The sequence below is a fragment of the Salvelinus fontinalis genome, chromosome 1, assembly GCF_029448725.1.
Source record: "Salvelinus fontinalis isolate EN_2023a chromosome 1, ASM2944872v1, whole genome shotgun sequence".
Classification (NCBI taxonomy): Eukaryota; Metazoa; Chordata; class Actinopteri; order Salmoniformes; family Salmonidae; genus Salvelinus; species Salvelinus fontinalis.
Window position 1 is genome coordinate 18,830,219 of NC_074665.1, and position 13,597 is coordinate 18,843,815.

A 13,597-nucleotide genomic window follows, 5' to 3' on the forward strand; every position below is an offset into this window, starting at 1 on the left:
GACCGGAGTGCCAAAATTGCTAAAACAGAGGGTGACCTACAACATGGTGAGATCCCAACTATGCAAGCTAAACCTGAGCTGCGGCTTCATCCACCCATCAAAACTCACCTTGACCTTCCAGAACACAACCCACACGTTTTCCACTGCCAAGGAGGCTCAAGACTTCAGAAAGCACATCAAACCCAACACGCAAGGGGACAAGCCGACAAAAAACAACAGCCAAGTATTACAGAGAATAAAATGCATTTAATCATTGGAAACATGTTTTCAATGACAACAGCAATGACAGACACAAACACTGGCCAATGTCCCATTAATTGCCCACCGGAGGCTGAACCTGACTGGCTGTGAGTGGGACATGTCAGGGGCTCACCAGAGAGGAGGCGAGGGGTGAGAGTTGAAATGTATCACTCTCCTTAGATGACAGCCACACCTGGGTGCCACTGAGAATAAATGACCATGACATACACTTGGCCCCAGTCAAGCAGGATTAAACCACGCCTACTCTATCCTCCAATGTGTCCTGCTCTCTGATCACGGGCTGCATCGCCAATGTACATTGACAAAAACGTATGGCATTTGCCATGTTCCCTGTAGTGTGGACACTTTTTTTTGTCAATCTAAAAATAATTTATTCTAAAAAGCACAATTCAGTGCTCTCGAACATAATGGAAAATGAGAAACAAAATGACAATATTCACATATGTACATAGGTTGTTAGAAAACCAAGACCCTGATTTCCAAAAAAGGTTAAATTGTTGTGTATATATATATATATATATGAGAGAGAATATATATATAGAAAGAGTAAGAAATAAACTCAGACACTTTTGACCAAGTTTGTAATCATTTCCTTGCTGTTCTCGACCTTAGCTGTCTCTTGATAATGAGATGGTTGCGTTCTCTCATCTTGATCAAGACCCAGGATCTGCAACATAAGAACAGAACAACCCAATGTTAACAAACCACTGGTGCGAGTTAACACCTAAATAGATAAAGATTTGACACAATCCATCTTCAATTCATCTTTTTCACATTAAAGGAGCAAACTATCCAAGTCCCACCCAGTCTCGCGAGGCCATCCTTCCAAATCTGGTCTCGTTGACACGAATATTAGAAGTATGGAAAACTTGTATTTTGCGTTTCATTGGAAACCCTGGCTGTTAATGCTCGCATTTGATTAGCTATTACATTTCCCCTCAGGAGAGGCATCGCCTTGTTTTTCCTTAGTTTGTCTGCTTTTCCTACCATGTTAGGCAGAGTTTTAGAAGCCTATGCAGTGTTACTTATTTGTATCTTATGCTAGCTAGCTTATTGCAAGTGGGGATTTTTTTTAAGCACAACTTGTTTGGAGCTCTACCTACGTGAAATATTTATTAGGTGGCTACATGTCACTAGTTCCCATCTACCCTCCACCATATTCTAGTCCCTTTTATCGTCGTCTGAGGAGAACTTTCCCAGGCTTTCAAACAGAACGTGAAAAGCCTGGGCTTCGGAGGCCAAGTCCCACTCAGTTGTCACTCACCAGATGAGACGGGATGTCCAAAGGGGAGGAGATGTCGGTCTTGTACAGTTTCCTCTTGGTCCTCTTCGGTTTCACTGCTGTGTCTTTCTCTCGCTCTGTAGGTCTTCCACTTACAATCCCCATAATTGTCTTAGCTATGGAGAGACAAGACAGTTATAAAATAGAATAACATTTTGGCTGAATGTCTGATGTGTGTGCAGTACACTGACATCAGTGAAGGAGAACAGCCAAGTCTTGCTAACCTTTGCTTCCGAGCAGACTTGGGGAACTTTGGATGAAGTCTCCAATCTTCTGGAAGGTTCCATCCTTTTTGCATTTCAGACTTGCTGGGGTCTGTTGCTTCTTCTGGTCTGCTTTTACACAGAACACGGTCGGCGACTGTTGACATGACGTACACACAGGATAACATTTACTAGTGGCCTTCAATTGAGTTATGACGAAGCTCAAAGTTGTAACATATTTAAATGTTTGTCTAGATTCTCTTCTTACCTGTATGTTCACTCTGTCGTCCCTCCTCAACTTTATATGTTTGTTTTCACTTTCCACAGGGTCCTGAGGCACAGAGAGACCATTTTAGAATTTGTGAGAGGACACACACTAAAAAGTGACACACACACATTGTTGTATTACAATGAAGGGCTCAATTCGTCAGGCAATCAAGTCAGAATGATGCAGTCCTTCGATGAATGTATAACATAATCTTAATTTCAAAGGGATCTGGTTAAATCTGTGTTATGGGCAATTCCATTGTTTGACATACATTTGACCCACACTTGGGCTCAAGTGGTGCAGTGGTCTAAGACACTGCATCTCAGTGCTAGAGGCCTCACTACAGACAACCTGGTTTGAATCCAGGCTGTATCACAACCGGCCGTGATTGGGAGTTCCATAGGGCGGTGCACAATTGGCCCAGTGTCGTTCGAGTTTGGCCGGTGTAGGCCGTCATTGTAAATAAGAATTTGTTCTCAACTGACTTGCCTAGTTAAATAAAGGTAAAACATTTTTTTTTTTTTTTTTTTTTACATTTTAAAGTGAAAAAGTCTCAGCATCATTCAGTTACCGTGGAATTGCGCTTATAGTTTTTCCCCAAAATAACTTATAAAAGGAGGAATTGGAACCAGGACCTTGAAATACTATCCAATCTGTCACGAGACTGGAATGTGAAGGGACTCGAGGGATTGCGACTGTAGTTTTCCAAGTTCTCACAACTGTTTATAAACCCATTATCTGTTGGCATTACTCTTGCTTCTTTGGCATAACTCAATCCTGCTGAACAGAGAAGGTTGCTTTTAGGTAGTTTCTCAGTTTAGCGAGAGAGGAGAGACATTGACCAGGTTTACATGCACACCAATATCCCATTATTATTCAGGATACTCAAGTATTGTTTGAGTCAACGCATATAAACATCATATCCTGTTTAAAATAACCCAAATAGGCTCGTATCCTGGTTTTGAGAAACCCGAATAAGATGCTTGGGAAATGCTGATCTTAGACGGGATACTGTGGCATGTGAACATCTTATCCAGTTCCCTTTTTTTCTGCAGTCTAAGTATCACATAGTACCCCCTTTTGAAGTTCAGATAGAAACAGTAATAGTTGGAATGGTAACTAATGTGGAACAGACTGTATGCCTCTGATAATATTAACTCCTGCAGAATTAAGTGCTTCTTGCAGTAAAATTAGAGACCAAATGTTCATTTGAGAAATACAGTGAGAAAATGCAAATGCACGCTTAGGGACTGTATTGTGTAGGCCAAAAAAATGTTACCGTCATAAAAGCTGACTTAAAAAAAAAAAAAAAAAAACGTTCAACCACAATTCAACCACTGCGAGAGAAACAGAAATGAAAGACAACTTTACCGATGTCAACTAGATTGTTGATGCATTCATTCTATTGATTTATGACATCCTTCCGGTGAGCAAGGCTTTATTTTTGTATTCTAGATCATCAAGTAATGACAAGGGAAACTGTTTCTAACTATAGACTACATGGAACTCTTCCACATCAAGTAACTCAAGCTAGCAGTGAAATCAGATTTATAAACACTGATAAAACACCTCATGGCACAACGCGGACTGTAAAAAGACAAACACATTGTACACATACATTTTATATTGTAGATTTGTAGTGACAGCGTAGTGATGTAATAACTTATTGCATGATGTTTTGTTTATGATGTAGGCCAGGGGTGTCAAACTCATTTTGCCGAGGGAGGTCCGCATTCGTTCTTCAACGAGGTCCGGAGGGCCGCATTCGTTCTTCAACGAGGTCCGGAGGGCCGCATTCGTTCTTCAACGAGGTCCGGAGGGCCGCATTCGTTCTTCAACGAGGTCCGGAGGGCCGCATTCGTTCTTCAACGAGGTCCGGAGGGCCGCATTCGTTCTTCAACGAGGTCCGGAGGGCCGCATTCGTTCTTCAACGAGGTCCGGAGGGCCGCATTCGTTCTTCAACGAGGTCCGGAGGGCCGCATTCGTTCTTCAACGAGGTCCGGAGGGCCGCATTTGTTCTTCAACGAGGTCCGGAGGGCCGCACGGAAAAAACGTTTGTTTTTGTTGTTGTAGCTTTCATTTCAGTGATTATTAGCGAGCTGGACAACAAAAAAACTGTACGAATGCAGGTCCATTATCATTCCTACACAGTTTCAGTTTGGTTTTTGTAATTTCTTTCTCAAACTACCCATGGGCTGGATTGGACCCCCGCACGGGCCAGATCTTGCCATACGTTCGACACCCTTGATGTAGGTGGTTAAGTTGTTGTTGTTATAAACCTGTTTGGACACCAGGAAGAGTAGACGCTGTAAGAGTAGGTGCACGTTAACACCTTATACTGAATAAGACCTTAACCGGGAAATGAGCAACTATCTAGAATACTGTGTGCATGTAAACGTGGTCACGGTCGTGTTTGTTGTGCATCTGCTGCTTGCTCTCTGGAAGGGCTGGGTTCTCCTGGGTAATACCCAGTCTGTTGAGATGTTCCCATCCTCTCACATGCATGCACAAGCACAAACAAAATAAAAAATGCAGGGCAACCCCAGGCTTTCCATGTCTACATTTTGAGGAAGTGTAACGAGATTCAAGAGATATGTTATGGTTTTCAGTCAAATTAACTTGAGATCTACTGGACCTTATTTTTCAGATGTTCTATCTGTTATCAAACACACACTTTGATCTGATCTGTACCTTCTCCATCTCGTTGCTTTTTCTCTTCCTGGCTGAGCGGGTGATTTTGCCGGTCACAGACTTGTCCTCTCCCTGCCTCCGGATGTTCAGCTTGTTGGGTTGCAGAGTGGTGAATTGGATCTCCAGCTCTGGTTTGGGGAAGCGATGCTCTCGGCTGCCGTCTGTGGACACCTCCGAGAAGTCCAGTTCCTGCCCAGACAGACAGGCCAACATTATACACACAGACCACAAAATATAAAATATGAATGTTCTTTTTACACCCATATTGGGATGAGTCCAAGGGCTAAAATAAACACCTGCCAAATGCTGGGAGATTTTGAATTATCAGGTAAGATGTCTACTTCACCAGCCATGTTGGTGGGTGGTCAGGGCTCCACGTTGTGAGCATTTCACTCGCCTTTGTGAATAAAAAGTCAAGTATGATCACATTTATAGCTAAATAAATGCTGCAGTAGCTGTTTTCAAAGTCTTTCCGCGCTGCAACACTGCCTGGCTGGGGTCTGTGCTTACGCACGTGAAGCGCTGAGACTAGGACCGAAGAAACAATTCATCAAATGGCCACCTGGACTATTTACATTGACCCCCTTCCCCTGTGTTTTTACACTGCTGCTACTCGCTGTTTATCATCTATGCATAGTCACTTTATAAATTCCCTCGACTAACCTCTACTCACGCACATTGACTCAGTACCGGTACCCCCTGTATATAGCCTCGTTATTGTTATGTAAATATCTTGTGTTACTTTCAGATTACATTTTCTTTTTCAGTAAGCATTTTACGGTAAGGTAAAAAAGGAATTCTACCTGCCAAAGTGGCTGGTGGACCAAAAAGTAACATTTAGGCCCTGGATGAGTCTATCCCTGATGTTGTGGCTGAAAAATGACAAGGAAACAGTCAACCACAGAATGGGAAGCAGCCCAATGATTCTCTGATCTATACTGACCTCTTGTGTTTGGAAGTTGGCGTGCTCGTTGAGCTCCCTGAGCTTGCTCGCTTTGTCCGCTTTCCTCTCCTGGAGTTTCTGCATCTCTAATTTGAGTGCCTCGACCAGAGAGCCACTCTCCTCCCTGCTCTCTTCTTTCTCAGAGGGCTGCTTTGGCAAGGTCTCCTGAAAACAGAAAGATTAGCATTAGAGGCCGACAGTCCTTATGGTGAGACATACTGTCAATTGCGCCTGTCTGAACTTGCACCAGCTTTCCCTGCAACTACATATCATTTTGTTGGAAGAATATGATAAGACATAGGCTGGTAATATTCTGCTGAAGAGGTCTCTACACTACATCAGATGGATCGAAGATCATGCGACTAGGCCCTCCCGAGTGGTGCAGCGGTCTAAGGCATCGCAGTGCTAGCTGTGTCACTACAGATCCTGGCTCGATACCAGGCTGTGTCGCAGCCGGCCGCCACCGGGAGACCCATGAGGCGACGCACAATTGGTCCAGAGTCGCCCGGGTTAGGGGCGGCTTTGGCCGGCCAGGATGTCCTTGTCCCATCGCACTCTAGCGACTCCCGTGGCGGGCCAGGTGAATGCAGGCTGACACGGTCGCCAAGTGTACGGTGTTTCCTCCGACACATTGGTGCGGCTGGCTTCCGGGCTAAACGTGCATTGTGTCAAGAAGCAGTGCGGCTTGGTTGGGTTGTTTCGGAGGACGCACGGCTCTCGACCTTCGCCTCTCCTGAGTCCGTACTGGAGTTGCAGCGATGGGACAAGACTAACTACCAATTGGATAACACCAAATTGAGGATGAAAAAAACTACAAAAAAGCGACTTGAATTTAAGTGATGAGGTAAAAAGTTTCCAATGTTCCAATAAAAACTAGACTACATCACAGAAACTCCAAAATGCTATTTCTGTGATCCTATTCTGTACTCATTTCATCAAAGGAAGTTCCCGCTGCACATTCACTGCCTACGCACTCAAACTCTGTTAAGTACGGCCTTTGACCCAGAAACGCCATTACAAGCCCAGCAGTTCGAAAGCGTTTATTATTCAGAGTCAGAATGATCCCATTTACCTCTTCAGTCCGCAGCTGGCTACAGCGGCGCTCTTCTGAACACCCTCTCAACAACTCCAGGGCCAGGCACTGACTCTTCTGCTCCTCTGGCCCATTGGCTACCTTCATCAGAATGGCCTTCTCTTCAAGCCACCTCTCCGACTCATACTGTTCATTAGACAGCTAGGAGGATATCAAAAGGAATGGTTACTTTCCTCACCACGTGTGCGTACACCGTCCCATCTCAGACAGAAACGTGAATGGCTGAAGTTTCAGGAGGGACGTCGAGTAGTGATCTTACCCTCAAGCTCTCTTCGGTCCGCTGACATTTCCACTTCACGTTCTCGCACTGGCCGGGACAGTCGTTGAGGACATGAGAGCACTTGGCACCGCTTGTGTTTTTCTGTAGGCAGCCATCCTTCAAACTTGTCAGCTCTTAAATCCAAAATTGAGACATTCCTGACAAATCCACTTAATGTTTCTGAATGAAGATACATGTTGAAATCGGTGGGGGGGGGGGGATTCTACAAAAGTGTGTGACCACTCACCTTCACTTAAAGCCTCAATCTCTTTCATCTTGGCTTCCAGAATCCGCTCTTGTTCGGTCTGTGTCGTCTCCTGCTCTGTCAGTGCAAGGCGCATGTCTTCAATCACCTTTTCCTTGGACTTTTCATGACTCTCCACCTCCTCCAGTTTCCATTGAGCCTCTTCTAGTCTCTCTTGCAGAGCTCTGCACTGGGCCTCCATCTCAGTCAGCTGCTTCTCCAACTCTGCAACCCTCTCAGAGCTGCCTCCAGAGGCCTGCACCTGCACCTCCAGGTCCACGATCTGCTCCTTCTGGTGGCCTGCCACCTTTTTGAGGTCGGCGTAACTCTTCATAATTTTGTTGTAAGCCCCGTTCTCTAATTCGTAGCCCTGTAGGTTGAATTGGGCCTCCGACCACTGTGTCTCTAGCTGGTTGCAGAGTTCCTCCTGTCCAGAGAGCTGCTCTCTGACCTGGTTGAGCTCCTGCTCCAGGTCAGCTATCCGCTGGCTCTTCTGAACCGACTTCTCCACCACGATCTCACACTCCCTCTTCATGGCATCTATGGTGTCATGGAACTTGGAGTTGTTCCTCTGTGCAGAACAGACCATCAGTTCCTCCGCATCCTTCCGGAGTGGTTCTGTTTCCAAAGTCAAGGATTCAATGGTTTGGTATTTTTCATTGGATTTGTCTTTAAGACCCTTCAGGAGTGTTCTGGCTGCTTCTAGCTCCTCTGGAAGCTTGGCAGACCTCTCAGTCTGTTCGGTAAGTTCTGTTTGGAGAATTTTCACCGAAGACTCCACTTTCTGTGATGTCTGCTGGAGCTGGAAGATGCCGTTGACCAGAGCTTTGTTGTCTTTGGAGAGCCTTGCTGTCTCTTTCCTCTCTTTCTCCAGCGAGGCCATAACAGCTTCACAACAATCAGTCTGCTCCTCCAGATCATTGCTGAGCTTCTGGACAGTCTGTTCAAATGAAACCCTCTCACGTTTGAGCTCTTCAGCGACTTCGTTCTTTCTTTTTATCTCTCCTTTGACCGTCTCCAACTTCTGAACCGTCGCCTTGTTTACTTCTTTTAACTGTGAAATGGTCATGTCTTTTTGACGACATTCCACCTGGAGTTTCTCCAACTCTTCTGCCAGAATGAGATGCTCGACCTCAAGACTCCCTGGAGAGAGTAAAGGAGAAGGTCAGACAGATACAGAACTCTATAAGTAAATGGAAACATAAGGACTATTAGCCTGATACAAGATGAAACCCTTTTCATATTTTTGGGGGGACTACCTTTCTTCAGGGCAGGCTGATCATCAAGGTCTTCCAGGACATCTGCATGGCGTTTTCTGCCCTCCTCAGAACTGGGACTGTCCCGGCTCATACATTTACAATTCTGTTTCAAGCTCAGGATCTCCTCCTTGATGGAATCAACCAAGGCTCTCTGTTGACAAAAACAGTGAAAGGGAATGCATATTATCATATACAGAGGTTCTGATGGATCATACTACATACACTTGGACTTATAACAAAGCAACCCCACATATGCCATTAATGCAGGTGCAAGTATGAAATAATTTACTTACATCCCTAGTTGAAGTCTCACTATTCTGATCCATTGCTTCCTGCAGCTTGGTTATCACGTTGTCTTTCTCACGGCAGATTTCCATTAAGGCCTCAAACTTCTGCGTCTGAGGTTCCAAATTCCGCATGCAATCAAAATATGGAAAACCATCAAGTCTAACCCAACCTTTCATTCAGTGCTCATATGCAACAAAAGACATCAGACATCAATATCAAGCCAGGCTTACCTCCTTCGCTTCCTCTAGCTGCCCGCACAATGTTTTCATTTCAATGCTCATTTCTGTAAACAGAAGGAAAACACACTTGAGCTAAATACAGAATATTTATCATGATCAAATCCCAGTAAGTGAGACATACTATACATACCATTAGTTTTGACGTTGAGTTGCTGTTGGGCCTTGAGGAGCTCCTCTGATAAGTCGTCCACCTGCTTCCTCAGGCTGGCCACAGTGCCAGGAGACTCAGGCAGGTCCACCAGACAGGTCTGTGCAGCCTCTGCATCCCTCCTGATTCTAGCCAGGTCGTCTCGCATAGTGTCAACGATCCCCTCCAACAGCCCTACCTTATCCTCCTGTGATGGAAAACAAAGATATCAGAACTAAATTCATCATGCTATTCAAACAAGAACAGGTAAGGATGTTAGTGGTGAAGTTGTATTTTCTGACAGATCTGATATTATGACCTGTGATCTGAATGAGACTTACCTTTGTTGTTTCCTTGTCACAAGAGACACTTGCATACTCGCTGACACTCTTGCCGACTAAATTTTTCAGGATTTCCAACCTCTTGTCCACTCTGTCCTCGGTGATCTCCCTCTCTTTCGCAAGACGCTCGCTGCAAGACAAAAACATTGTCCAGTCAATGCATCTACAGACAACAGCTAAGATTGACAGCTCTTTTAAAGAGAGGGAAATGCATTGACTACTTACTTGTAATCACTTTCCATTTTGGAGAATAGCTCCATGAACTCGATGGTGACCTCTTCACGGATATGAGACTCCAAAGCCAATTCCTCAGCTTCCTCCTTCAGAAGCTTCTCCTTTAGTTCCTCCACCAGAGCAAGCTGGCCCTTAAAATACACAACAAAATCAATCTTTAACAGTCAGTGAAAATTAATTAGTATATCAACATATTGAATATGGACAAAACATACATTGTTGAAGTCCTCAAGTGCCATCTTGTCCTCTTCTCTCACCTCAAGAATGGTTTCCTCTGCCATTCCCTCATCACAACTTTCCTCTTCCTCTTCATCATCCTCATCTTCCTGCAAATCCTCCAGAGTGGTTTCCCAAGCCACCGTGGAGCTCTTCCTCCTACTCCATAGGTCTTTGCAGTCAGCATTGTTGATGATGAGGGACACCTCTCTTGCAGATATCTTTGGGGCAATGGCAAGGACTGGTTTGATATTGAGGACCACCACCTGAGAGGCCATAAAGAAATAAGATAATTGAGCATTGTCCCCCACCTATATTACCAACCACAAGCTTACGCTTCCTTATAAAGCTCCACCGACTGACCTTTTGGGCGACAGCGGAGAACTTGAGGACGTTGAGCGTCTCGTCGTACATGGAGGCGCATTGGTTGATGTTAACGATCATGCAGGCTTTCCCTCTACCAGAGAAAAAGCCCTGGAGGTAGTGTGTGAGCTTGCTCTCTCTGAAGGGCACATTTTGTCGGAACCTGGAAGATATGTACATAAAATGAGCATTATATTGGTTTATTAGAAACAAACAAATCAAATTATATTTGTCACATACACATGGTTAGCAGATGTTAATGCGAGTGTAGCGAAATGCGTGTGCTTCTAGTTCCGACAATGCAGTAATAACCAACAAGTAATCTAACAATTCCACAACTACTACCTTATACACACAAGTGTAAAGGGATAAAGAATATGTACATAAAGATATATGAATGAGTGATGGTACAGAACGGCATAGGCAAGATGCAGTAGATGGTATAGAGTACAGTATATACATATGAGTAATGTAGGGTATATAAACATAAAGTGGCATAGTTTAAAGTGGCTAGTGATACATGTATTACATAAAGATGGCAAGATGCAGTAGATGATATAGAGTACAGTATTTACATATGAGATGAGTAATGTAGGGTATGTAAACATTATATTAAGTGGCAACACGCAGTCAGTGTGTGTGAAAAGAATAAATCTCTATACAGGTCAAATACTCACTTGGCTTGTTGGTTGAGCCTCAGAGTGTTGATGCATTTGCCCAGAATCAGCAATGAGGTGTTGATGTTGCCAGCCTCTTTTAGCTGCACTCCTTTATTCTGAGTCCTTCCACATCTCTCTGATCCAGCCAGATCACACAAAGACAACCTTAGACATAACACACAACCATGAATAAAAACAGGACAAACTGGAGAAGAGCAAGGGGGGAAAAACACAGAATAACTTGGTCACGTACTCGCTAATTGTGTGGACTCTGGGTACACCAACATCTTCAATACGCAAGATCCGAATGGAGAATATGCTATGGCTTCTGCTGGAGACGTTGTTGAGCTTCGTGCAGGAGAAACTCTGGTTCTTCTTTCCGATCTTCATGACTTTGTACGCCTCCTCGAAATTGTTTACTTGAACCCACTTTAGAGCTACAAGAGAAACCATGTATATGTTCTGTATGAACTGAAATCGCATAGCATCTAGACTAATACCTCACATATTCAATCAAAGGGATATTACCTTTCACAAAGGTGTTGCCTTTGATGTCCTGGGACAGCCGAAGGACGGTTCTCCTATGTGACCCATTAGGAATGGGCTCCAGTAGGTCGTGGATATTCTCATTGTAGATTTCACAGAAGGACACCCACACAGAGTATTTAGTGTGGGAGTCCACATCCAGGCAGAAACTGTCTCCTTCCCCCTGATCACTGACATCGCTTAAGGAGGAACCTGTCAATCAGACAACAAATCTTACATTGATATAACAACAGTGTCAATTAAGGTGTTAATTTGGTGTCAAATTGAGTATCAAGAAATTCTCAAAATACATAGCTGCTGTACTTAACATATTCCAAGCCTGAAACCAGTTTCTTACCCTCCAGTATCATTGACCTGCAAGTGGAGGTCATCGTACTTTTCAGAAAACCACTCTGAAGAAAAGAAAGACGGAAAGAAAGTAGTCAGACTCATTTACATTTCAGAGAGAAAGCAAAGTGGGCATTGTGCTTGAGGTTTTACTGGTAAACCTCACCTCCTTTGACAGTCTCAAGAGGTTTAGCTTATTTGTAGTCTCTTCATCCTGCTGGAACTTTGTGAGCCTGGTGAAGTCTCTGCATCGATGTGGTTTGAGGTCGTTCTGCGTGTAGACTCTGCCCTCAATGCTGTTGAAGATCACGTTCAACGACCTTGGCAAAATTCCACCATCACTCTCAGGGCCTGGAAGTAAAAATAGATTAAGGGTTAAAAAGGCACAATGCCAAAAGTGTTTAACACGAAGCTGTATTTGTCACACAATTGTTTTATTGTGGTGAGCATCGGGTATTAAACAGAGGTCAAAGTGCACATTGGAAACATGCAAAAAATATATATATAATTATAATTTTTCAATAGATTCTGACCGAGGAATGTGAATGTCTTCCCAGCGTTGGTGACTCCATATGTGAAGACAATAGAATTCCCTCCTTCTAGAACATCCCTTACCAGACGTTTCACTGTGCCATCAAACATCTGCCTCTGTGTAGTGTCAGGGCCATACACCTGGCAAGGGTGGGTGGGTAAAGAAAAATATCCACACTAATTTCTTAGAAAAAGTAAATCTTTACAAATAGCTACTAATCAAACAGCCAGCGAAGGCCTTACCTGAGTGAACTGAAATCGCTGGGCTGTCTGAGAGACTGGTTTGTCACCGTCTGAGTGACTGGTTTGTCGTCTGGTTGATAAAGAGGTCCTAGGTGCCCTGAGTAAAACGGTGTCTGGTGGCTCCATGGAGACACATTCCTGGATTCAAACGGAGGAAAAGGAGTATGTACCACAGCATTCGGATCAATCATAATGCTCCGTAGTATACTGAATGTGTGTCATGGGAAAATACCTGAGATTCACCACTTTCATTCTCTTCTGTGGTAAAGGGACGTATCCTGAGGTAAACACGCAGATGCTCTTTCTCAAATAATACAGAATCCTGTAGGCAGATAAGTAGACAGCATTTTATTGGGATTTAGTTAAAAGATGGAAGCTATGAAACAAATTACTACATCTAGCTATATAGCATATATCTAATAACCAAAAAATGACCCAAGTTAACTCGTCACATCAAGAAACAAACCTGTGGCATAGCAGATGGAATTGCACAAAAATCAGCAAACAAATTATTTCTTAAATCCTCAACCACAATCGGTCCCACTTTCTCTGGTTTCTTGTCCAAACACGTATCCATCACTCTAAAAGACAGACATTTCACATTGTTTATTATGTCCTTTACTCTTTGATACAAGCATTTCGCTACACCCGCAATAACATCTGCTAAACGTGTATGTGACAAATAAAATTTGAATAAGCTAGCTAAAGGCTAGCCGTTAGCTAAGCTAACTAACTAACGTTGCGTCACTGGAAAGACGACATAACGCGTTGGCTATAATTATAAAAACGTTGAAATACTAATAACTCACGTACTGTGTATTTTTATTCACACAAACATTGATCTACAGTCCTCTCGACCTGGTTCCAAACAACCTGGCCGGTCTAATTTTCAAACTGGACCAATCAGACAGCATGCTGCAGCCAACAACCAGATGCGGAAATACAAAAAACGGCATATCCCAGAAGGCATTTCGATTAAC

The 13,597-nt window shown here is 43.8% G+C and overlaps 1 protein-coding gene across 1 annotated transcript; it reads right to left on the minus strand.

Annotated features, from left to right (window-relative positions):
* Window positions 1–226: 226 nt before the first annotated feature.
* On the minus strand, window positions 227–13,542 carry LOC129830083 (kinesin-like protein KIF20B). The gene is given in 28 exon segments (XM_055892333.1): window positions 227–904; window positions 906–928; window positions 1,526–1,659; window positions 1,768–1,903; window positions 2,015–2,077; window positions 4,706–4,894; window positions 5,649–5,813; window positions 6,721–6,882; window positions 7,001–7,134; window positions 7,248–8,387; window positions 8,504–8,654; window positions 8,797–8,901; window positions 9,022–9,074; window positions 9,161–9,365; window positions 9,499–9,628; window positions 9,724–9,863; window positions 9,948–10,214; window positions 10,312–10,474; window positions 10,989–11,135; window positions 11,224–11,407; window positions 11,499–11,708; window positions 11,854–11,908; window positions 12,010–12,194; window positions 12,377–12,515; window positions 12,618–12,755; window positions 12,850–12,939; window positions 13,084–13,198; window positions 13,431–13,542. Coding segments are annotated over 27 exon segments (4,677 nt in total). The 5' UTR covers window positions 13,195–13,198; window positions 13,431–13,542; the 3' UTR covers window positions 227–846.
* Window positions 13,543–13,597: the final 55 nt, after the last annotated feature.